The sequence below is a fragment of the Anopheles gambiae genome, chromosome 2 (assembly GCF_943734735.2).
Source record: "Anopheles gambiae chromosome 2, idAnoGambNW_F1_1, whole genome shotgun sequence".
NCBI lineage: Eukaryota > Metazoa > Arthropoda > Insecta > Diptera > Culicidae > Anopheles > Anopheles gambiae.
This window is the reverse complement of record NC_064601.1, coordinates 49,470,784-49,496,291: the sequence shown is the minus strand read 5'-3', so window position 1 is coordinate 49,496,291 and position 25,508 is coordinate 49,470,784. Positions and strand designations below refer to the sequence as shown.

The following is a 25,508-nucleotide window of genomic DNA, read 5'->3' as shown; positions in this document are numbered from 1 at the left end:
TTAGAGCAAAAGTAATTTACGTTAAAAGTGTAGTAAACTTTCAATATTTTTGTTCAATTATTTTGCCACCCAAACAACTCACCAAAGGCACACCGGCTGGAGGCGGCAAGTAATCAACCAGGTGATATAAGCTGCGTGATGTTGCCAGAAGAAGAAGAAGAAGAAGAGAAACGAACACACAGAATTTTGGAAAAGCAACTCGGCCGCAACAACGTAGCTCTTGTGCGTGTGTGCCTGCTGGTAGTGAATTTTAGTGTTTTCCGATGTTTTGCTTCCGTCTAGCAGCGTGAAATTAGCGTGCGGAACACCCTGCCCGAAATGCGCTCGATGTAAAACTATCCAACATCTCTCTCACTCTGTGTGCTGCACGATTGTTGTTGGCCGTGCTACGTTTTCACCACCATGGAGGATTTGTTTTTGTTTCCTCCGTCGCTCCAGTAGGCGAATTGCGAATGTGCTAATCCAGCTGGCTAATAGGGCCCCAGTCGCTGGTGAATATCGGTGTGGAGTTGTGGAATAATCGTTCCCCGTGTGTGATTGTGCGTGTGTGTGTGTGTGTGTGTTGTCGAGCTTAGATGGTGTGGCAAGCGTCGTAGTGTGCCCAGCCTCACCATGTTCACCAAGAAGGCCAATATCGATTTGAAAAAGTCGACCCAAAAAATACAAGACAGCAAGAAAGATTCCGCAGCCCGACTGCGGCACCTGAAAACTATACTCGGTAAGCGCCGCGATACAGGCAAAGAGCATCAATTTCAATTGCCATCTTCCAGCGTCGATGTTGTGTTGTAAAATGTAGTGGATCGACTCTCGTTCCGGGATAGGGTTGGCTAATTTACATACGGGCCTACCAGAGCGCCGTGGTTACACGTCGTCAGTGGGCGGCGCGATGGTTGGTGGCGAAGGGGGACGGTGGCGGACGTGAATCACACCTGTACGCGATGTTTCCGAGCTTCGTACCCACTCTGCCCCCCTCCCCACTCCCGTTTTATTCATGCACGCAAGTTCTAGCCTGCTGTTGTGCTGACGAGTCACGGGCAACGAGGTGAAACGCATGAACCTATCCCGTTTTCTGGAGTATGCATACCACCAGCGAGCGAACGATTGCGCCCCACCGTGTGTACGCACACGTTGCCAAACAATTAGATGTTCATGTTTGTGCTGCAGCACTGTGAATGTATCGAGCGGCAGTGGGGGGCGAAGACGGTGGCTATATGTACCCACCATCGCGAGCTGCGAGAGCGATGTGTGTGCGATTGTACAGCTAGCGCGTAGAGCTGCCCACGGAAGATGTGGTAAAAGCAATAGAAACGACGATTAGCGAGACTTGAGCAGGGAGAAACGTTCGCCTGCTTATTGTAGCATACGCGAGCGCTGGCGAGAGCGCGATGAGCGTTTCAAACAGATCGCGAGAGCGAAGATAAAAAACGTAAACAATCCATTTACAACAAGTTCATGGTTTGCTGCGATGTACGCAGACAAGCGAGAATGTGATGTGAAAAGTTGATCCATTGTTTGATCATCATCATCATCATCACCTGTATGATTCGTGAGCAGGGCGAAGAGCCGATCGCAATACCTGCTAATGTTGTTCACCACCCATCGCCACCGCGGACAGAGTCATTCACGAAGTACACCTTTGTTCCTACCATTAGCCCCGACACACACATCCCGATGGAATGCAAAATAGTAATATCAGCTTGGCGAGAGCGAGAAATCAAGCCGATGAAAATTTACCACCACTTGCCGCAGATGGTCGGCGTTCTCTGCTTAATATGCAACACGAATCAACTCAACCGATTTGCGTACTACTGAATGGCGAGGGGAAAACGAATGTTGTCACTCTAATGCTATTTTCTCTTCTCGCTTGCCCTTATTTGTTGCAGAACACGTGGACAGCGATGAGGCGAAAAATCTGTTCGAGGCCAACTACAGTCACGTCTACTACATCCTTTACGATACCTTTGTCCAGGCCGAAGCGAATCTGAAGCAGCGTGGTAAGTGCGCGTTCATGGTTCAGAGGGTGGCCGCAAAGCCGATTCCGGTTCGGCCCTCTCAGCAGCAGCAGCCGCAGCACACCCACGGGTTGTGTTTCTCCATTTTTGGAGCTCTCAACATTAGCATTTAACGTGGAATGTGTCACCCATTACAAAATCCCTCCCGGTGTAGCAAGCAAAAGCAAGCGATTCCATGGCAACGATTGGCCATTGGCTCTTTTCTTTACGTTTATCTTATTGTTTATTTATGTGTCTTACTTTTTCTATATTTGTTGTCGTCTGCTTCCCATTATCCTATAAAAAATGGCCGAAATCGTCACGTACCGTTTTTAATATTACTCTCTGAATGAAATGTTTCAAACCTTCCCTTCCATGCACGTTGAACATTGTGCATTTCTATTAACGCGACAACTTCTGGAAATATTTGGCACTGGCATGCGTACCACCGAAATTCTTCCCAATAAAAATACGACGATGCACTCCGCAAATTCTGTCATAAAATTGTATCCCTCTACCAGAACTATCCTTTCACATTGGTAAGTGAGCAGGAAGGGTTTTTTTTTTTGTTGGAAGTTCTATATTAAAAATAGCTGTATGGTTGCTTTTGAATTCAGCTTGTTCGGTTACGTTTATCATTTGATAACTGCATCATGCGTTTTAGCATGTCTCTAATAAAAGTCTACATCCTGCACGTTATTGCATTGCTACACGCTTCTAATTGAACATTCACCGTTCATGTACAAATGCCAAGAGTAACAGTACGCTTTCCAAGTTCGAATTTTGCATGTTTTTTGGGCATTTTATGCAAAGCATTTGCATCGTTTTCACCGACCTCATGAGCTTATTTAATTGCATTAAAAGATGAATTGTATTCCACACACTCAGTACATCGTGTTATGCTATACATAATTTTGTGTTTGTTTACATTCATCTACCGATCTTTTCCACCGGTCATTCAACGAACATCATTATACTTTTATCTGCCTTTTTGCAGGATAGTTACTTTGTAATTTTTGAAAACTTTGGTCGTGTTTATTATGAGAGTTTTAATGGTTTACTGTTTGCTGATGCATTGCCGTATAATAAATCTAAACATTATAAAGCTATTAACCTAACTCTTTTCTCTTTCATTGGCCATACCTCCCAATAGTGCATAAAACGCATCGCGAAGAACTGGATGGATCGTTATGGCTGTTGAGCAAAATACTCTGCCTTTTGCCGGAACTGGTGCAGCGGCGCTGGCAGTGTCACTCGCTCGGACGCATCCTTGCGAAGCTTCTTCATTACGGCAACAGTGTGAAGCTGCGCCGCGAGGGTGTCAAGTACTTCCTGCTCTGGTACCAAGCGCTTGGCGACAATGCGCCACCGTTCGTGCACGGCATGTTTACCGAGCTGGTGCCGGGGCTGTCTGTACCGCAGCGCGGCAAGAACGCTTCAGCCGTTCCGTCCGACAGCGAGTTTATCGCGACCGACCTGCTGAACCACCCAAACCTAAAGGGCGAGCTGGGAGGGTCCGTCTTCCACGACACAACCGCCACGCATCCGGTAAAGTCGCCCGAGATTCAGCCGCTCATTCCGCCGAGCTCGAGCGAACGGACGGCAGCGCCCGACCCGCGGGACGGGCTGGAAATACTGCTTGACTGCATGGTACAGTCCTGCGGGTGCTTGAAATGGCGTGACAACAGTCCCCAGCGCCACATTCGGACGTTCAACTTTCTGCTAACCAAGTTCCGCGAACAGTACCTGCCCGTCTTCTGCCCTTCGTTCGACTACAGCACGTCGGTGTACGAGCCGAAGCTCGATCTGCCCGTGATCCGCAGCGTCTCTAAGCGCGAGGAAGTGATGAGCTCGTGCGTGGTGGTGCTCATCATATGGATCGCAAAGTACACGCACGAGCGGCACGTAAACAGCAAGCTGGAGCAGATACTGTCGATCGAGGACGAGCCGTGCGCCGGATCCGGAGGTGCATCGCTCGACCATGCCAGCCTGCTGTCTAACCTGCGCCACATGGGCTACACACAGACGCAGCTAGTGCGCGACGTCCTGTACTCGAGCCGCGAGACGGTCAATTTTGTGCACGAGATTTATCGCCAGGCATTTCTCATGGCGTTCACCTCCAAGTCACAGATTGAAGCGATGCGTATCGCCATCTCCGTCTACCGAGACTGGATGAGCAGCATACCGCCTCCGCCGTTTCTGCTGGAACCGGACCTGGAGGCTATGCCGGTGGCAGCGGGATCCCCTGGTGGTGGTGCTGGTGCTGTTGCACCCGCGATGGAAACGATCCCGATGACGGCAGGCAATAGTCGCCCGGGCAGCCAGCGATTGCGTACCGATTCCTACCTCGGCGCAGTGATGATGACCAAGGAAAATGGGTCTATTCGTGCGGGACTGCAAAACGTGCTTCAGGTGTTTGTGACGAACGCGGTGAACGTGTTCATGGTCAACACGGCCCATCTGAATTTGCACTTTCAGTCGAAAACCAATGCCGACGGGTACGCCACACCGCTGGACGAGCAGACGGACATTTGCAAGCGAGTGCTCAACATCTACCGCACGATGGTGATGAAGACGCGCATGGAGGCGAAAACCTGGGAGCAGTTGTTGCTGGTGCTGCTGCAAGTAACGTCGGTCATTTTGCAGAATTCCCCACCAAACGCTAAAAAGAACAATCTCGGCGGACGGCTAGCCCAGCCCATCTTTCAGACGCTCATCGTCACGTGGATCCGAGCGCACACGAACGTGCCGGTAAATGCGGGGCTGTGGGACCGTTTCCTGAAGGTGCTGTCCTCGCTAACGCACCGCGAAGAGCTGATAGTGGAGTGGGATAAAACGATGCAAACGCTAACGCGCGTGCTGGCACGGCAAGTGTACAACATTAACCTTTCCGATCTGCCCCTGGACCGGCTGGCCGAGCAGAAAGGCAAACGGAAGCGTGGAACGCCCTCCAACTGGACGGCTGGTGAGAGTGGACGTTCCGTGGCAGCTAGAGATGGCATCGGAGCCGGTGCAGTGAACGCATCCGATCGACACGGTACGGGAATGCATGATATCACGTTCACGAATGGCAGTAACGCCATCGCGGCGGCAGGATCGGATGGCGGGACCGCACATATGGGTGGTAGTGCCAATGGTGCTGGCAGTGGTCAGAACAGAACGGGTCTGGATGAGGATCGCATGATCAATGGAGGCGGTGCTGGTTCAATGACGAACGCGACAACTTCCACCGCTACGTCCGTGGCGGGAGTAATGCGGCTGCAGAGCACGAGAAGCATACCGGGCACTCCGTCACTGAACAGAAGCTACAGCGAGGGAAGTCTAATGTCCGCTCCGTTCCGCAAATCGCGCGCTCGGCGTCGTTTGCGCATTGCTGGCCTGGGTTTGACTATGGGCGGTAACTCACGGGAGCATCATACGGCGGCGGAGCAGCACCATCACATGGCCGACCATTCCTTTTCCCGGCTGCTCTCCAACACATCCACATTCCTGAGCATTAGCAGCGAGAATCTGGAGATGGCCTCGTTTTCCGAATGCACGGAAGTCCCGCTCGGCGGCGACAGCCAGGTTGGATCGGTTGTTGGAGGTGTGGTTCGGCGTGCGGTGTCGCTGGATTCGGTTCGGCCACCGGGCAGCGGTTCGGGGAAAAAACGTCATCCCGACGAGGACGGCTACCATCGGCACAGTCGCGTGGGAGCTAGCTGTGAAGCCGGTGGTTCTCGCAGCCCGTCCCCGACCGCTTCGAGCGGCATTGAGAGTGGCTCGATTAAGGACTCTCCGATGCAGATCGCCGACGTGCTTACCGCGGACAGCTCCAGCATCGATACGCAGGATGATCCGCAGTCGTTCGGAGGATCCTCTTCGTCGATGGCAACGACCTCCGACCGACGATCGATTCTGGCTGGCGGAACGGCTAAAGGTTGGTTGCCGGACGTGGCAGCCGTAATGTGGCGCCGCATGCTCGGCGCACTCGGTGACGTCAACAAGATCCTGAATCCGAAGCTGCACGCCCAAGTCTACCAGTATTTGGTCAGCATGACGGAGAGTTTGATAAAGATCCGCATGAACCAAGGCATATCGCTCGATGGCAGTGGGCACTCGTCGACTAGCAGCGCGTTCCCGAATGGTACGAATCTGGTTCCGCCCGTTGCACTGGTAGCACCCTGGTGCTACGGTGCGCTCGCTCTCGACGCCCAGTACGCTCAGGGCAAGCTGTACGCAATGCAGCTACTGTGCACGATCGTGCAAAGCGGTGCCAGCTTGGGCAACAATCAGCTGCCCCTGTTCTACCACGCTCTGCACCAAGCGCTGACTGGGGAAGACCGCGCAATGGCCTACACCGCGCTGCGTTATCTCGGCGGGCCAAGATTTCTTAGCCTGCTGCTGCCGGGCCACACGCTGCTGCTGCTTGATCTGGTACACGCCGCAACGGTGGTGCTGACATCGTCCGAAACCGGGCCAAACGCTCCTCGGGCACAGGTGGCCGGATTGCTCGGGTCTCTGCTATGCTTTCCGCGCACATCCCTTCCCGGGCCGGTGCTACAACCGTCCGAGCCGCACATCGATCTGATGGAGTGTCCCGATCTGCAGGAGCACGTGCTGAACGTAGTGTTGCGCTGTGCTCGACGCGAACCCACCGCGAAAGCTCGCTGCATCGCGATCGCGTCGCTCGGCCAATGGATCCTGCAGAACCTTACCAACCCTACCGGCCAGCACAACGGCGGGGACGGGGAACCGGCATTTAAGCAGAAAGTTCCTCAGCACAGCAGCGAAGCGAGCTCCGCTCGCCGTGACTCGGTAACGCACACCGTGAATCCGCGCATACGCGAAGCATTCCAGGTCATCTTGCAGGCACTCCAGTTCAAGCACCACACGATCGCGCGCCTAGCGTCGGAAACGCTGAAACTGTGCGCCGAGCAGGGAGCCCGCATCGAGCAGATCGAGCGGCTGCCGCAGCTGATCATCGACACGGTGTGCCTCTCGCTGGACATCCACAACGTGCCGCACCCGAAGGAGTCGGACAAGACGGTGCTGACCTCGCTGCTGCTGACGCTGGGCGAGCTGTGCATGTCCTTCTCGGTGCGCACGCTGCAGCAACCAAAGCATCACGACTCGACGGAACCGCTCATACTGATCGTGTTTCGCATCCTGTACAAAATAGCCACCGGGCTGCAGAATGGCGAGCGCATTAAGCTCTTCACGACCGACGAGGACTTTGACTCGACCATCGTGGTGGATGACGTGCGGGAGAGCGGCTCGGGTGGTATCGGGGAAGCGGGCGGGTATCAAACCGCCGAAACAATTGCCAGCTGCCAGTCGGCGATTCGCCTGTGCGCCAAAACGGTGGCGATGCACCTGATCACCAATCTCGGCCACTTCCCGATGGGCATCGGCGCCACGCGGCTCAGCTCGTTGGTCGATGAGCAGGACGACCTGATGAGCGCAACGGGCGCTGCGGCCCCGGTTCATCCGGGCGTTAGTGGTGCGGCTCCGTCCGTTGCGATGCTGCAGCGGGAAAATTCCATCGCGGGCGCTCGTGTTGATGCGATGGAGCATGTGCTGGCGTCTCCCAACCTGCAGCTGCTTATGCTGAGTCCAGAGCTGGTGGCCAGCTTCATTGAGCTGCCCGCCCTGAAGCTGCCGGGAGGCGGTGCAACGGCGGGCTTATTGACTGCCAATCGCCAGGTGCGGCTACTGCTTCGCGATCTGAACGGAAAAGCGTGCTGGGATGCCTCGATACTGTACCAGGAACCGGCACTATCAGCGGGCTCGAATGATACCGACCGAAACGCAACATTCCAAAGCGCTGCGCCGGTTTCGCGCCACTACGCCTTTGCCACTGTGCCGACCGGGTCTGGTCAGCTAGCTGGAGCCGGCAGCGTTACAGCAAGACATTTCGCTAGTGGTAGCGCTTCGATCGATCCACTCATGTCTACCGCTATCGGACTGCCAATGTCACACGGTCCGCGGCACACGCTACGGCACCGGCCGGTCCATCAGCTACCCGTTGCCAAGGATTTGGCACCCGATTTGGACCAACTGGATGATGTAAGTGAAATTGGCGATGTCAAAGCAGTGATGGTTGTTAGATAGCAAATCATTGTAATAATCATTCAATCGTATTCTCAATTTTACAGCTTCTACAATACATTGGCTACACCAGCCCGGAATGCTTGGACAGCTCCGAGGTACCGCTAAACACGGCCGGGCCAAGCCCGCTGGGAGCGGCCCTTGAAGGGCAGACTATTTCCATCATTCTGAATCAGCGCACGATCGAAGCCGAGGCAGTTGCTCGCCAAAATGCAGGAACCACTGGCCAGCCGGGCGTGGATCGCTCGCTGCCAAGTGGAACCTCCTCCTACCCGACGCTTGTGAGCAGCAGCGGCTATGGTAGTTATTCGCCGGGCCAATCCTACTCGGATGACTCCGGGACGGGCACCATCGCAAGAGCGGCCAACACAATGCAAACTCAACAACAGCAACAGCAGCTGGATCGTAGCGATGCTACAACGAAACCATTCCAACTCGGGCGCATCCTGTTCAACCAGCTCGGTCTCGCCGGCTGGGAACGGCGCAAGCGGACCCACCTGCTCCAGCGTACCGACAAGCTGCTGCGCGAGTTGCGCAATCTCGATAATCAAAAGTGCCGCGAAACGCACAAGATGGCTGTGATTTACGTGGCGAACGGGCAGGAGGACAAGGGCAGCATTCTGCGCAATGCCTGTGGCAGCAGTACTTACGAGATGTTCGTGTCCGCGCTCGGCTGGGAGGTGGAGCTGGAGTCGCACAACGGCTTCCTGGGCGGGCTGCCGAGGCAGGGCTGCGGTCAGACCGCGCCCTACTACGCCACGCCGTTTCTGGAGGTGATCTATCACGTGTCCACCCGCATGCCGTCCGACACGCCGGAAGCAATACTGAACAAAACGCGCCACCTCGGCAACGACGAGGTGCACATCGTGTGGAGCGAACACAACCGCGACTACCGGCGCGACATCCTGCCGACCGAGTTTTGCGACGTGCTGATCGTCATCTATCCGCTGAAGAGTGGGCTGTTTCGGGTGACGGTCAACAAAAAGCCGGAGGTGCCGTGGTTTGGTCCGCTGTCGGACGAGATGGTCGTTGGGGGTGCCTGTTTGGCCAGTCTGGTGCGTGCATCCGCGATCAATGCAAGCCGAGCGAAGCGAAGTTCCCTCCCGCTGTACCAGCAGTAGTAAGTAAGCCCTTCTGGGGCTGATGAGGATGTAAAACGACAAGCCTTTCACTATATCGTGCGTTCGTGTGTGTTTTCTTTCAGTTACGAGGAGCGTAACCGGTCGATCGATACGGTTGCATTACGTCATCGGGAAAACAGTACGTTCGAAGACTTTACCGCTCGCATCTTCTGTCCGATTGCGCCCCAAACCGGTGGCAAGTTCGGTGGCGGGATCGGTGGTGGAGCATCAGCAGCAGCAGCAGCAGGGTCGTCGATTGCCTCTGGCACGAATGCAGCGGCACCGCTGGCGGCCGCGCTAATCGACCATCACAGCCGTGGACCATCGAAAAGTGGGTTTTACGCGTGATTGGGGAATATCGGTCTTTGCGAATGGGACTAATTTCATTCCCCTCCACTCCCCTTCCCCTCCTCCCTCATGCTTTGCAGCATGGATACACCATCCGGAAATGGTTGCTACGGCCCGCGAGGTAACGCAGCAAACACTTGCCTCCGTATCGCTGGACCAACCGTCTCCCCGACCGCTGCGCAAACTGCACCACCCGTTCAAGGCGGTACCGAAGGGTAAAGTTAACCAGCATAGCATCGCTGCCGCTGGCGGATCGATGGCCTCAAGTGGCAGTATCTATGGTGCAGGTATGTCGACTGCCTCCACGGGCATGAGCGTGCCCATCGGTGCGGCAGGAGTGTCCACACCGCCAGAAAGCCCAACCCTGCCGGGACGTAAGATTAAATGAGATTGGTGGTAGCTTCGGGCTGCCGCGATCGAGCTGTCTTTGCTGCACCGGACACCGGTTCGACCGGGAAAGGAAGCAGCCACCGCCGTCCCTATCTTACCTATCAAAGATGAGAGAAACACTAGTAACCCTGGTGACACGAGCGGTAACGACGACCCTAATGACAGCGAGCATCCTGACGAACCGGCTGGTCGCTTGCTACCATCTGATCTAGCGCCGCTGCTCAGCCAGCGTTACGATGTGACGATAGTGGCCCGAATAACGGCCTGCTTCTGTGGCAAGTAGCTACAGCGGGCAGCAAGCAAAGCATCCGCCACATGAAGCGTTGTGATGGAAAAGTGTGGCTGACGCAAACCATCTTTTCTATTGTTTGATGTTTCGTTTGCTGTTTCGTCACTTTCGTTGGCATGCGTGTGCGTTGCTATGAAGCAAGCTGTCCCTACAAAATGACAGCAGACCGGGAATGGAAATTAAAATTAGTTTAAGAGCAACAAATAATTAGCTTTAACATGATGTCGTAGATAGGCGGAGCGGTTCGCGAGTATCAAGCGAAGATGCGTGCGCAAAACACGCAACAGGCACAGATGGTTTATTAGAAACGTATACACAGACATTTATATATTTATTTATTAACAATATTAACAATGAAACATTGGTAGGTAGGCTCGGGCGTGAGCATAACGAAAGCGCTCACGGAAAGGAATTAAAACAGAAAAAAGTATGTTGTGGCATCCCACGCTCGTTTGTAAGAAATCAAACGAAGTGCACGGGACGCGAAATACAGACAGCACTCAGAAAATCGTCCATTAATTGTTAGTATACCACACTGTGAGGTATTAATTTGTTACTATTTTATTATTATGCTATATTATTCGTCTTTTTACCATTTTTTGTTTGTTCGTTTGTTCGTTTCAACACACTTACACTCCATTTAACGTATTGAGTTTTGTTACGCACGTCACACGCTGTAGGGTTAAGTTAATAGAGAGCAATCAAACGAATCGAGTAATAACTGTACTAAGGCGTTAAGGGGCACATCATTTTGCAAACGTGACTCTAGCATATATTGTTGTTGTTGTTGTCGTCGTTGGCGGCTGCTGCGTGTTGTGTATTTTTTTTTTTTTTTTTGGTTTTGGTTCGACTGCTGATGTCGGAATTTGTCGGAAGCTGGTTGCAAACAAAAACCGGCAGCATAGATCTGAACAGTTTTCAAAAGGTTTTGATTTGAAAAAAAAGGTTGTGTTGGTATGGCAAAACCAGCGCATGCAGCTATCGCAATAGTAATTGTACGATTTAATAATCATGGTGGAAAAATCACTTTATTTTTCATTTGCCTCATGCAAAACAGTATCGATGAGTTGCGCTAATCCCGTCAGCATCTCGCAAATAAGGTAGATAGACATTATTTTCTGATTTTTTTCTAATCGGAATTTTGGCTGAACAAAAAAACAACAACATTCGAATGTGATTGATGAGATGGTACTGATGAATTGGTCGTCGCGCTGGTGTGTAGCTATTTTTTTAAGCAACACCTTACACGAAAAGGGACAAATAAAATTTGATAGATAGAGCCAGTACCCACGAGCAGATACTGTCGGAACAAAAGAACAATATGTAACCAAGATGCAATACGATACAGCAGCATTCGCAGCAGAGAGTAATAGCAGCGGTAAGGGAAGATTAGCGTTTTTGCTCGTGCGGGAAGGTGATAATTTGTTAAATTTTGCGCTCATATATTGTCAGTATTTCGATGGCAGCAAACAACCCGATCGCTTCGTTTGCGTAGAACCACGCAAGTGCAGCGTGGCAGGGGGTAGGAGGAAAGAGGCAGTGAAATGTTTTTTGTAACAAGGCAAACAACAAAAACAAAAAGAAAAAACAATCGCATACTCGCGCACACGCTTATTACAACGTACACACATTTAGCCGCGACATTGTGCACCACAAACAATAAGAAGGTGCATGCAATAGTTACAGAACAATTTTGCTAACGAAACAAAAAATCCAACTTTCAACAATCTCCTTCTCCTTCAAGCTGTTGTGTGCTAAGCCCGTTGCAAATGTAATAACTAATTGCAAATCCAAAATAGTGGTAGAAATGTTAACCTGACCTGTCTTACTTGGCACGTTCAAGAGAGCGCATAACACAACCTGCTACACATACACGCAAGCGCACCCGCTAGGCTTAGCGCGGATGCATTGAAACCAAAATTGACTCTAAAATAAAGTGCAAACCAAATAAGCAAAATGTTACGTTGTGTTCGGTTGTGGTAAAAAGAGAGGGAGAGGCTTTCGTTTCCGGAATATCGTTCTTTATTGTTTCATCGAGCCAAGCCGACGCTTAAAATGCCGTTTGTCCTAATACATGTGGCTGCGGGGGCTGCAAAGAACGCGCAGCTTTGCGTTGTTAAGGGCATTGTTTGAGATAGAGCATTACTACGATTTTCTAATTCTGCCTTCAATATGCTAAACCGATTTGATGGTCCGATCGGAATATCTTCACGCCACCCGACGCCGCACTACAGAAAACACATACACAATGCTAAGTGATGTATAAAAAACAATCGCTACGTACGACCCGTGTTTTCGTGGTTGGTGTTTTGTAAACTGTATTGTACTGTGTGTCGCGTGCAAACTTTGCACTGTTGCTTCTAAGCCGTTGTGGCCGTTGTTCGTAAAAAGAAAATAATTATCTGTCTGTCGCGCCGGCATGTGGCATAGTGTTTATCTCTATTTCTCACGCAGCGTGAATGTGCAAAACCCAGTGCAAATGAATCGTTCTCTGCCGTGACAAAATTAAAGGCTTCTTCTGGTGCGTAAATGTGAATCGCTGGATAGCTGATGCAGGTTGCAGAGCAGTGTTGTGGGGAGATTATAGGGGGGTGAGCGGGTGCTGGGTGCCTTCCGTTTGCGGCCTCCCGAGATAACTTCCCTTCCCGCTCCGTGGCGACCATTGGGCGGCTGTATACTATTCCCTGGTCACTGCGGCATGGATCGCCTTGGCCACGTACGCCACATTGCTCTCGTTGAGCCCGCACATGCTGATGCGTCCCGTTTTCAGCAGGTAGATGCTAAACTCCTTCATCAGTATCTGGACCTGTTTCTCTGCAAAGGTGGGGAGAGGGTCAAACAAAAAGTGCCTTCTATGAGTGAGATAATTAACGCTTACCATTCAGTCCGGTGTAGGAGAACATGCCGATCTGGTTGGTAATGTGTTCCCAGGTGCCGGGCGTCTTCAGCGCCACCAGCTCATCGTACAGCGCCTTGCGCATGGTGATGATGCGCGAGCTCATCGTCTTGATGCACTCCATCCACTCGCTGCGCAGCTCCGTGTCGTTCAGCACGCGGCTCACGATGCGGCTGCCGAAGGCGGGCGGGTTCGAGTACATGCCGCGCACGAGCAGCGTGATCTGCGACGCGACGGCCGCACTGGTGCTGGCCTCCTTCTGCACGACCGTCAAATTACCGATACGTTCGTCTGCAATTGTACAACAAGCGTATATTGTGAACGGCACTGTAGCTGGCGGTAGTGCTGAAACGGTAGTTGCTTACTGTAGAGGCCAAAATTCTTGGCAAAGCTTTGCGCACAGAACAGCTCAAATCCGCGGCTCACGAAATAGCGCACGGCGAACGCGTCCTTGTTCGGGTCGCCGCTCGCAAAGCCCTGGTAGGCGGAGTCGAAGAACGGGAACAGCTTGCGCTTCTCGCACACGTCCGCGATCTGCTTCCACTGGTCCTCGGTCGGATCGATGCCGGTCGGGTTGTGGGCGCAGGCGTGCAGAATAACGACCGCCCCCTCGGGCGCCTGCTCCAGATCCTCCAGCATGCCGGCAAAGTCGATGGCCCGCGTCTCCTGGTGCCAGTACCGGTAGGTGCGCGGCTCCGTGAAGCCCGCGTACAGGAACAGCTTGTGGTGGTTTTCCCACGTCGGGTCGGAGTAGTAGAAGACGGTGCGGTGCAGTATGCGGGCCAAAAATTCGGCCCCCAGCCGGAGGGCCCCGGTACCGGACAGGCACTGCACGCCGAACGCCCGCTTGCTCGCGAGCGCCTCGCTACCGTCGCCTAGCAGCAGCGTGCTGGCCGCATTCGTGATACTGTCCATACCGAGCACCGGCAGGTACTCGTGGTTGAGCGATCCATCGGCGACGATAGCGGCCTCAGCCTTCTTCACCACCGGCAGAATCCAAGGTTTGCCCTCGTTCGTGCGATAGGCTGCAAAGGAAGAGGTAAGGAGGGTGGCAGGGGGGGGGGAGGTTAGTTACCGCGAACAGAGGGGGGTGGTGAGAGTGTGTGAGTGTAGGTACGCAGCATAGAAACAACAATTGAATCCCCCCAGCCGAACGGTGTTGACAGGCGATTGCCTCGATTGCTTTGATAACGATTGGCTCCAATATTCTGGCACTCTTGCCCATCACCCCATAATGTTATGTACGCGCGCAGGTGCTTCGCTCCTCTATTTCCATCCTCAGCATGATGATGAAGGAAGCCGTCCGGTTTGCGTAAGCATTCTACGCCAAACGGGGCACAGAAACGCGCAAAAAAAAAACGCGCACAGCTACGAGGCGTACGCAAAATTAGACATTTATTTCAAACCTGACATGACCTCGGTTGACCTTGACAGCGCTCACGGTCTCGGCACGAGATTGGGGTTTGGGGGTGGTTGGTGCTGCCTGATGCAACGGGAAGCGACCTAGCGCAACATCACTTACCTCCTACGCCAAGATTAACCTTGTTCGGATTGGGGTCGTCGTTGCAGGCCTTATTAAGGGCAAACACCTCCACGGGAGGGCCCAGCTCGACCGAGGCGAAGATGCTCATCGTTGCAGTTGGTGGTGCTGGTGGTAGTAATTGCTGGAACGTAGTTGCACACTTGCGAAGCACTTACAGGCTACTGGAAGCACCACTTTGGACACGGCGGGAGGGACAAGGGACGAATCGTGCCAACCACCAACGTCGACGGGAGATAACTGAATGAACCGGGGCTGTCTGTCCCAAAGCGAAAACTCGGCGGTCCTATGTTGGCAGTCGCGTTTCGCTTTTTGCACTTTCTCGTCCGACCCTTTTGCTCTTCCGTTCGCAATTGTGTAACTGTGCTGTGTGCCGCTCCACCGCTCCATCCGATTCAAGTGGGTCTGGGACTGTTTGTGTGTGAGAGAGGTGGGGGGGGGATACAAACACACATGTAAGGGCGTGTAAGCATTGCACCTCTTGCCACAAGCCGGCTCTCTTCGTTTTGCAGCAACATTTTCTGCATGCGAAAAAAAAACCCGGAGATTTTCTCACAAATGTCCATTGCTTGCCTCTCCGTGTGTTTTGGCCGGCGTATTGATGTTGCTAGAGCGTTTGCTAAACCGAGAGCAAACGCGCGTTCAATAGCAACACCAACACACAGGCACGTGGAGCGATAACAACATTGTGTGCAGGAGCAAAACTCACAGCCACAAAGAGTGAAAACTATATTGAGCGCTTTAATCTTTTTTCGCGTACTTCGATCCTCTCAACGTGTTAGAGAAGGAATTGATTAACATTTTCGCATTATTGCGAGGAAAACTGCTTTTTTTTAAATACCCTCCAACAAACCCCAACCCTGTGCGGCTGATAAGCGGCACAGCTTTCACACCAGCCCTGGCAAACGTCATCCGGGTGTGAAACGTAAACAAAGGCCCACCAAGCACGGCAGCAGTACAGTAGGCGTAGCAAGCACAGAAAAGAGGGCAGCCTGCCGATGGAGCTGGAACCGAGCAAAGTGGTGGACTTTCACTATGAGTACACGAACGTGGACGATAAGCCGGCCAAGCTGGTGTACGCGATCGAGATACCGTACAAGGGCAGCGTGGCCGAGCTGAGCCACCAGATCGTGGCCGTGCGGATGGATCCAATCATGAAGTTTCTGAAGGCGGACCGGGAGCTCCTGCCGACGCTGCAAGCATTTGTCGAGCGAGAAAATCAAAGCTTCTACGATGAGCGGGACGAGCTGCTGCTGGACAAATTTCGCCACGGGTCGCCCGACGTGGATGGCCTGGCGCTCGACACGGAGAAGCTGTACCGCGAGGAGATACTGGAGTTTGCTGATCGCGTCGGCCCGACGGACGAGGAGATCTTTGCGCAGAGCTACCATCAGCTGGTCCACTCGTCGCTGCTGCCCGAGATACTGGCGAAGGAGCGGGAGTACGCGCGCACGATCGCGAGCCTGACCACGCAGATGACGCAGCAAATTACCACGATGAACACGCTGCACCAGGAGGAGATCGAGTCGAAGATTAAGCTGCTCGACATATCGATTACGCCGGAAAACATCAATCACATGCTGGCGAAGCAGTACGGAATGCAGAACATGATCCGCAAGCAGTGCGAATCGGAGCTGGAATCGACGCGGGGGCACCAGAAGCACGAGTACCGGAACTGGGTGACGCAGCACGTGGATGAAAGCTTTCTCGGCCAGTCCGAAAGCCCGACCCAGATCGGTAACCGGTGGTCGATGATCTCCACGCAGGCACCCTCGATGGAGGAAAGCTTCACCATCCATCTGGGGTCGCAGCTGAAGCACATGCACAACATACGCATTCTCAGCACGCGAGTGGCTGACCTCTGCAGCCCGCTGTACGGTGACGCCTCGTTCGGGGGACCGAACGTGGCGCTCGGACTGTACTCGAGCTCACTGTGCGGCATCGTGGTGCTGACGCCGTCCGGTACGATAACGCCGGATCGAGAAATCCGGCGCAACGCGAACATGTCGACGGAGTTCCATTTCGAGCAGATCGATCGGCAGATCGAGAAGATACAGGAGGACTTGCGCAACCTGCAGCACGGTCATGCGGTTGAGGCCGGCGGTGCGCAGAGTCTGGCAGCTGCGGCCGGGCGGCGACCGGATCGCACGGTGGTGACGGTGAAACCGGGCGATGCATTCATCACACGCCACTCGAACCTGTCACACTCGCACGTGATCTTTCATCTGATATCGGACGAGACGTTCCAAAGCCCTAGCGAAATCAATTCCCGCCATCCGGTGATACTGGGTCTGCGCAATATATTGAAAATTGCTAGCAGACATGACATTACCACGCTGACCATTCCCGCTTTGCTGCGGCACGAAATGTCCGAGGTGAGTAAAGGAGTTTGGGGAATCGACTGATTCTGGGGGGTGTGTGTGTGTGTGTTAAACTTATCGATTCCGTCCAACTCTTGCAGGATATGACCGTTAGCTGGTGCATTAGGCGAGCGGAGTTGGTGTTTAAATGCGCCAAAGGGTTTATGATCGAGTCAGCCAGCTGGGGTGGGGCAGAGCTCAACACTTTGCAGCTGCTGCTGCCGCACGATATATCCGAGGAGCTGTTCCGAACGCTGGCCGACATGGTACCGCACGTGTTTCGTGTGGCAAATCCCAAGATTCTGCAATGAAATGATACATATTGCATCGAGAATCGTTTATTGGTTGAAAGTTTGCTAGATTCTTCACAATTAGCTACCCGCAAACATTACGGTCACCGTATTGGGAAGGAATCTCTGTGTGGTAAGGAGCGTGTGGTGTACTGAAATATTTAAAATTCCGTATGATATATTTCTAACTAGAGAATGAAATATTTCAACTGGTTGACTTTTGAAATTTAGAAAGTATGAGTAAATACCAAATACCATTAAAGGTGGATTTATAAAAATTATATAATATCAATTAAAGGATATATGCAACATAATGGATTATTTTGTTAAATATTAGATATAAAAAACAAGTTCACAACAAGCAGCCCTTTTCCTTTCAATAAAAATTAGTATTATGTTACGATTCCAATAGGAATTATGTACATCGCAATATGGGACCAATCTAACCGTATCGGACGCTTTAAAGGCTTTTTCAGAGGTTCTCTCAATTTTGAGACACTTTCTTGACTCATTATTATGGGAAATGAACTGTACGTGACTTGGACTTAACCACCCCTTTTTGGACTAGCACACCAGAAATTCCTATTCGATTCCAAATAAGCCTGACTAATAAGGGTGTTAAAAAGAAAAAAGAAAACTTGAAAACTACCCTATTCGTAGAAACTACCCTGCACAAACGGTTCCGGAACAAACAAAATCAAATTGTACCGGTATTCCCCGATATACGTTATTAATGTTAACCGGAGGCAATAGCGTATCTCGACTATTAGCGCAAGTCTAATTTCGAGGTTTTGAGTCAAATCATAGCTAATTTTCGTATAATTTAGCTTAAAGTGGTAGGTTTCGCCACTAAATTAGTAATTTGATGATCTGATTTTAACTAAAAATTACAATTTTGTATTTTTTAAAATGGTTTTTAAATTCCACCAAAAGGAAATTCATTTTACATTTGACATTTGATGGGTCAAATCGGTACAATTTGCTCGAAGAACTGTCTAATTAAGAAAATCGCGTATGGCGTATATCGGGGAATACCTGTATTTCGAAAGGAACATGGCGGCTAGCATGACAATCCCGTCAAATACGAACGCGGACGCTCCTTGAGCCCACCGCGCACCGTACACACCTTGGATCGATTATGCTTCGCTCGCGCTGTCAACCGGCAGGCTAAAAACCGGTTTTCGCGAGCTCGCCAACGCTCCAAATCGGTGTGATTTTCCCTCGCTGGCGATTGTTTTTGTAAGTCGTTGTGATTGTTTTTGAGGGTTCAAGATTGCCGCCAAAAAGTTCCCGCTGGTGGGCGATTGTGTTGGTGGGCAAAAATAACGGAAAAAATAGATACAATCCACCACCTCCCCCACCTCCTGTTTGACCCCACGGAGTCCTACATTTCATGTGTGAGCCATATTAGCCTATTGCATCAGCTGATTCGGTAGTGGTTTTTTATGTAGTCTTCGTTTGCGGGTGATATTAACGTTGAGGGAATAGGGTAAAGGCGGTATTTAACTATTAACGGTAGTTTTATTAATGTACTTATTTCATGCCAGTTCTTACGAGGCCATCCCAAGTGCCACAAATCCACTAAACGACCACTAAACGCCTTCTAAACGACTCAAGCTCTCTACCTAAACGGAATATAGAAAGATTTCGTTTAGCAGACGGCAAACGACTCATGCATTCTAAAAATAGCAAAAAAGCTGATGGCGCTATCTGTTGGTGGGATACCCCAACCAGTTGAGCTTTATCGCTTGGAGGAGAGCCTTCTCATTTCCTCTGTACTGTTGTATGGTTTCGCATTGATGTTATACTAATCTTAGACTTAAGAACATTCACACGGATCCATTGTTATCCATTGAACGAGTAATAAACAAATTATACATCGCTAGAACTAGAACGACGATACGATTGTTTAAATACGAAACTTCAATGGAAACCACCAGCACTGAAGCAAGTGAGATTTGAGTAATGGTCGTTGATGTTGATACCCACGTATCTGACCGCACGACCATTTATAGATTTTCTCTCAGAAAGTTAGAAGGCTATATAGGTCATGATAAGAAGAAATTTGTCGAAACACATTGCAAGAAAAGGATAGCAATATAATGATGAGTTGTAATACGCCATCTATAGATCAAACCAATGAAGCTGTGGAGCTTTCATTTTTTTCTATGGATATTCAATTTTCCAGTCGTTTAAGCTTAATCTGTGGCGCTTGTGATTCGCGTGCCATGCCAATTGATGGTTACGAAGCTATATCAAACAAGCGTAAGTGTAGGTGGAACTTAAATAAGTAAAAAAAAGGAACATGTTTCATGCATGATCATCATACTTCACTCCATGTATGAAAGTAATATGTGATATTTTAATACATATAGTAGGTTCCGGACATCTTTCCTTACCAAGGATCCGGAAGATTTTTCCACTTCAGACTCGCCGGATGTTTTGCCTGATCACATCTCGCTCAGCTGCGGGCGTGCGAGCACTTTGAACGGCGATCCTATGCGTTGCACAGTTATTTAAAACCTTTCAGCTATTAATAAAATAACATTTTTTGTTGATTTTCATTCAAAATAATCAACCAAATTGAGCACTTACATTTCGCAGCAACCACCAAGTTGTATACATTTGTCACGCGTCCATGTGCGCGAAAGAGACGGTACGACAAATCGAGCGAGACATGATGCGCGTAGATTGTCACCGACACAACGAAAGGACCAAGGTTGACGAATTGTTGAAGTGGAGTGAAGTGGGAGAAGGGGGCACAGACGCTTACCTCGAAACAAGCACTGTAAGCGAGTAAAGGACGGCTAGAGAAAGTGAGCGAGATGCAGCTATTTTTCAGCGTCAAAAACCCTCGCCTTGCCCAACGGGTTCCCTCGCGCTGTCAAAATCGAGGCCTTTTTACGAGGCCTGATTCAATACTGGCTCGGGCTGCTATTTGTTGCCAACAAGCAAAGTTCACCTCGACTCTGGGTGCAAGGAGGCACGCAACGGGAGATTGGACATATTTTTGTTTATGATATATACATATTTTCCCCAATCCCTGCACGGGTTCGATTGCCACACTCGGTGCAGCTACCGGAAATCGACGCCCTGTCCGTAGTGAAAAGCCAGCCGTTCGGATGCAGACCATTCCTCGCGTAAGTTTGGTAACGAGACACGGGGCTTCAATGTTGGCCAGACGGTGGCGGTAGAGGAGGACCCCAGCAAAGCAGTACCAGCCAGCGAGCCAGCCAGCAGCAGTGTAGTGTAGCGCCCGTGCTGTCTAGCTGCAAAGTGCGCGCATGTTTGTGTATGTGCGCGTGTGTTTGTGTGTTTGTGCGTGTGTCTCTATCACATACGGCGTGTGTACGCGAGCGAAAACGCGATAGAACGCCAATAGACTGGTGGTGTCCAGTGTTGCGTTGGTTGCAAAAACAATCGAAGCCGCGGGTTCCAAAGGGACGCGTCCCATAAAAAAAAACAGTGAGTTCTCTCGACACAGGACCGTGGTGAATGAATGGTGTAACACTTCACAATCGTAGCTCTGGACGTTTAGCAGGGTGGTTCCGAACTGTGTTGACGGGGCGAGCGAATGTTGTAGGTCGATCGTAAATGCACTTTGTTTGACCCACCCGCCAACCATTTCACCCTCCATTTCCCTTCCCCTCCTTCATCGAGTGTGTGGACGGCGGTGGAACGGCAGTGTGTGGAAGCAGTTGACGATCGCGTAGTTCGTAATGCGGTATACCATTTCGCTGCTGCTGCAATCTCTTCTCCTGTTTCGTGCGTAATTGGATGTCTGTTTAGAAATGCAGGGCAGCCACTGGTTCGACCGCTCGTTTCGGACGCTTCACTAAACGAGGTGTATCGTGGGGGGGTTTATTGTCAAACAAATTTACGCGTGGCAATCGGGTGCGCAAGTTTTCCCTCACACGAAAACCCACCCACTGCACCGCGGCAGAAGAGGCTAGCAGCGTGTGGTATGTGCTCGGTGTTTGCGCTGCGATCGTCATCATCCATCCTCATCATCATCGTCATCGTCATCCCTTTCGCTGTGACAGTTCCTTTTGCGGGAAATGGGTTGTTTTGGTTTTCTTCTTGTTCCGTCTGTTTTGTCTAATCGTCTGCTCTCTGTCTCCTTTCACCTCTCACCACCCCACCCACCCCTCCGGCGTACAGTGACGACCGTGTGAAAGCACCATCGCCCCAAGCCGCCCTCCATCGCGTGCAGCCCAGCGCTTGGCAGGAAAGGAAGGAAAGTGTCGCAAGAACGGCATGAGGAACGGCCGCAGCAAGGAAAACAACACAGCACAGTAAGCGTCGGCAGGAGACCGCGGGAAAGAGCAGGGGCGGCGACGAACGTATGGAAAAAGCGAAAGCGCTTCTTTGCAGCAGCAGCAGCGAGGGCAGCCACACACAAAAAAGCGAAAGAGAAAGAGTGAGAAGGAAAACAGCGCAAATCTCTGCAACGGGTGCGTGAGCGAGAGCGCAATACAGGGACGCGAGCGTGTGCCGAAGCGGGCCAGCGTAGCGAGAAGACAAGGACGGAGCGATCGCAGCCTACTCATTCCATCAACGATCCGTCAAAAGCCGTCGGAAGGTTGCCTGTCTATATAGTTGTTGGTTGTTGGTTGGATTCCGTCGTGTAAATACTGCAACAACACTGCTTCACAGTAATAACAGAAAAAGAATCACGACTCGGGCACGACGCTCCGCGTAAGCTGGGACACGGAGCAGTACCTTCCGGAAAGCTATTGCTAACATTCTCCCAACGGCGGGGACGCACGGTTGTGGTGCAGTGGTCTGCGTCCGACCGCAGCAGTAGCCCGTCCTCTCAGTGTCAACAGGACAGTGGAAAAGGACAGCTGGCGGAGACCGAGGGAGCATTAGTACGGCCGTTAGCTAGCCGCTGCAGCTAGTTTGTCCCCGAATATCACCCTTGCCCTGTCCAGCGATAGCGCCGGCCGCGCGTTTGCCGAGATGGAGATGGACACGATACAGACACAGATTCAAACGGAGCTTCCCTTCTGTCGGTTGTGCTTTTCACAGGCCTGCGATCTGTACGAACTCTTCCCGGGCGCAGGAAACGACAATGAATCTCTGCTGCTGAAAATACTCGAGCTGGTAAACGTAGCGGTAAGTAGCTTCGCGAGCGCACGATTTGTACTATCTAGCTTTGTGTGGTGTCTGTACGTTTGATTGTTTCCACTTGCACTCCGCGCACTTTCAGATAAGCTTCGACGAGGACCTGAACTCGTACATCTGTGGCAAATGCGTAACCACGGTGGAGGATTTTTTCGAGTACAAGGAGAAGGTGAAGGAGAACGATCTGCTGCTGCGCGAGAAGCGCAAATCGGTCGACCATGCGACGGCGATCTACAACGTGGTCAGCATGCAGCCGGATGCAACCAACAGTAGCGCCTCAAACGGAGCGACTGGGACGGGCGGCGGCTCCGACCTGGGAGCGGGCGGTATCGATGAACCGCACGTCGGGCTCGATCAGCGCATCTCGATCGACGGTGGCCCACCGCTGAACGGCAACATTATCGAGTTCAAGAAGCAGCTGTTTACCGCCTCTCCGTCCCAGCTCGGCATTTGGCTGTGCGTGGCATCCGGCAGTGACATCCAGTGTCCGGCTGCGATCGAGGTGGACGATAACATACAGGTGGTGGCGGAGATTGGACAGCACAATCACGGACTGCCCGTGTCCGTGCCGGAAAATCCGCCCGAGACGCCACCGATCAAGCAGCAGCAGCAGCAACACCAGCAGCAGGTGCCGCATCAGCAGCCACAGTCTCACCACCATCCGCATCACGCGCAGGAGCAGCAGCAGCAGCAACAGCAGCAGCAGCATCACCACCACCAGCAGCAGCACGAGGAGGACACCATCGTGGTGACGTCGGACGGTACGCCCGCCATCTTAGCAACGCCCGGCACGCCCGTCGTAGCCAACAGCTCGGGGCGCGGTGGTGCTGGTGCAGCGGGCAAAGCTTCGTCGACCTCGTCGTCCTCGTCGAAGAAGAAGAAGGCGCGCGACCAACCGTCCAAGCGCAAGGTCTCGAACGACACGCTCGTCGGCGACGGTTGGCTAACGGACGTGACGACGTTCAAGCGCAACCACTACCAGCTCGTCACGAAGGACGGCTACCAGACGTTCCTCATCTACAACGGCTACCGCTTCCGGACGCAGCAGAAGATACGCAACGGCATCGCGGCGTGGAAGTGTGCGTGGAACGGGCGCAAGGGCTGCCAGGCGATACTGCACATCACCGAGGACTACCAGAAGGTGCGGGAGGTCGGTTCGCCCCACAACCACGAGCCGTCGCTGCGTGACCGGATCATCTCGAACAAGCCGACCAACGGCAACACGTCCGACCAGAGCCTCATCATGCAATCGGACGGGGAGGAGCTGGGCGAGATGCACAAAATGGCCGCCACCACGAGCGGAGGGCCGGCCGGCACGATCACCGGCGAAGCGATAACGCTGGACGGTGGGGCCACCGTCGTGGCCATCACCACAACCGGCGCGAACGCTTCGGTCAACAACAGCAGCACCTCGACGGCGTCGGCCGCCACCCTAGACCTTACCTCGGAGATGGATTTCGTGCAGCAGAGCAGCAACAGTGGCAGCGAGTTGATCACCACCACCACCACCACCAGCACGCCCGGTGGATCGGCCTCCTCGGCGGCGGATCCGCAGGGCTCGTCCGCGCAGCACCATCAGCAGCAGCAGCACCACCACCATCACCACCATCACCATCCGCATCATACGCATGAGGTCGGTGTTGGGGACGAAGTGGTCGGCAAGGACGATACGACCATGTCGATGGATATAGAGGAAATCATTCGCCCGCACGTGGTGCTGCATCCGAGCAGCGAGTAAACCGAGCCGAGTGGGCACCCTCCCCCCCGTACACCCGACGAGGGGACGAGGACGAGCTGCTCGAGCGTCCGTCACGCCATTCACCACTACCACCACCTCCGCAAAATCCATTTTCCTATGCCCCAATCCCCATCACTCGATCACACGCGAACACCGCGGGGCGCGCTTTACTGAACGCCGCCCCGCGTTGAAGGGAGAGTCCATTTTTACGGTCACAGCACTGTTGAAATGGTGCTCCCCCGTGGTGATGGATGATCGCAGCGAGCGAGATCCTACCGGAAGGTGGACTTACTCCAGTTGCTGCTAGCTCTAGCTTATCACAGTGCGCATCAATGGATGCTACGAACCGGTAGCTACCGAACGATTGGCGGTAGATGATGGTGGTACAGATTTTGGTGAAAAAAAAAATGTAAAAAAAATAACCCGCGCACTAGCAATAGGGTCTGAGAGACAGAAAGCGAGAGTAAGAGAGAGAGAGAGAGAGAGGGCTAGAATCGAATGGTATCGGGGGTTGTTAGCTTTTTCTTTTGACAAAACTGGTCTTGATCGATGGTGGCCAGGGGTGAGAGCACATTGCGCTACTATTATGTAACATTTGTTCGTTTTATTTGCATAAGTACACACATATATATGTCACCCTCCTCCTCCACTCCCTTCCTGTGTCATTCTCCCGCAACCCCGCCCCCACCATTCCCCATTGGTTCTCGCGTACACACGATACATAAAATTAAGTAAAGCGTAGTGGAATGGAAAACCGGTGCCGTTCTTACAACTCCCCCCTTCCCTCTCCCCCTCGCGGGTGTGGGTGGGTGCAGGATTTTGCAAATACAATTTCACTTGCAGCCAGGGAAGGGGGGGGGGGGGGCAGATTTTAAATATAGCAGGATGATTGTGAAAACAAGCCTAGGTTACGGATTCGCTGTCGATTTTTCGCCCCCCCCCCTCTCCCTTTTTCGTGACCCTTTTTTTAATTTGTATGGTTTACTGTTGTTTTAAGGACGGAGGACAGTTTGCGATTTTAGCCCCGATTATTATGTGTCAAGTTCTTCACCCCTCCTTCCCGCAATCCTTCTTATTTCTCTTAGACCGTAAGTGCAAAAAATTGTCATAGGTAGGTGTTAAGGAGAATGAAGAAATATATACATATAGTTATATATATTATATACATAAATACAAAACACACAAATATACAGATAAGGATTGATTGTAGCCTTCCCTCCACAAAAAGCCAAACGCCAAACGACGGTGCGGTACGGGGACAGCTGTGTATGTAGGGTACGCTCAGCCTGCTCCTCGTCCCATCTCGAGCCACAACTGTCTGCTGCCGC

The 25,508-nt window shown here is 52.1% G+C and overlaps 4 protein-coding genes across 8 annotated transcripts; 3 read left to right on the top strand and 1 right to left on the bottom strand.

Moving 5' to 3' along the window:
* The first annotated feature begins 151 nt into the window (after nucleotides 1-151).
* On the top strand, nucleotides 152-12,186 carry LOC1273968 (probable Rho GTPase-activating protein CG5521). Of its 2 annotated transcripts, XM_061641106.1 has the most exons (7): nucleotides 152-718; nucleotides 1,884-1,994; nucleotides 2,513-2,530; nucleotides 3,145-8,039; nucleotides 8,129-9,201; nucleotides 9,286-9,533; nucleotides 9,631-12,186. In XM_061641106.1, the coding sequence occupies exons 1-7, from the start codon at nucleotides 613-615 to the stop codon at nucleotides 9,936-9,938; spliced, it is 6,759 nt and encodes a 2,252-aa protein (XP_061497090.1). In that variant the 5' UTR covers nucleotides 152-612; the 3' UTR covers nucleotides 9,939-12,186. The 2 variants fall into 2 exon arrangements, with proteins under 2 accessions (XP_061497090.1, XP_313024.6); XM_313024.6 differs by lacking the exon at nucleotides 2,513-2,530.
* Nucleotides 12,187-12,228: 42 nt separating this feature from the next.
* Nucleotides 12,229-16,091, bottom strand: LOC1273967 (aspartate aminotransferase, cytoplasmic). Its single transcript, XM_313023.5, has 4 exons — nucleotides 14,648-16,091; nucleotides 13,491-14,150; nucleotides 13,108-13,416; nucleotides 12,229-13,043 (listed from the first exon to the last, which is right to left on the bottom strand). Exons 1-4 carry the CDS (start codon nucleotides 14,754-14,756, stop codon nucleotides 12,907-12,909), a joined length of 1,215 nt encoding a protein of 404 aa, XP_313023.5. The 5' UTR covers nucleotides 14,757-16,091; the 3' UTR covers nucleotides 12,229-12,906.
* On the top strand, nucleotides 15,209-17,745 carry LOC1273966 (protein C12orf4 homolog). The gene is made up of 2 exons (XM_313022.4): nucleotides 15,209-17,040; nucleotides 17,127-17,745. Exons 1-2 carry the CDS (start codon nucleotides 15,664-15,666, stop codon nucleotides 17,334-17,336), a joined length of 1,587 nt encoding a protein of 528 aa, XP_313022.3. The 5' UTR covers nucleotides 15,209-15,663; the 3' UTR covers nucleotides 17,337-17,745.
* A 2,458-nt stretch (nucleotides 17,746-20,203) lies between these two features.
* LOC11175751 (uncharacterized protein DDB_G0283357) lies at nucleotides 20,204-25,377 on the top strand. 4 transcript variants are annotated; one of them, XM_061641113.1, is made up of 3 exons: nucleotides 20,204-20,455; nucleotides 21,477-22,433; nucleotides 22,528-25,377. In XM_061641113.1, exons 2-3 carry the CDS (start codon nucleotides 22,278-22,280, stop codon nucleotides 24,178-24,180), a joined length of 1,809 nt encoding a protein of 602 aa, XP_061497097.1. In that variant the 5' UTR covers nucleotides 20,204-20,455; nucleotides 21,477-22,277; the 3' UTR covers nucleotides 24,181-25,377. The 4 variants fall into 4 exon arrangements, with proteins under 4 accessions (XP_061497097.1, XP_061497099.1, XP_061497098.1 ...); XM_061641115.1 differs by having other exon boundaries at nucleotides 20,216-20,780; XM_061641114.1 differs by having other exon boundaries at nucleotides 20,216-20,894.
* Nucleotides 25,378-25,508: the final 131 nt, after the last annotated feature.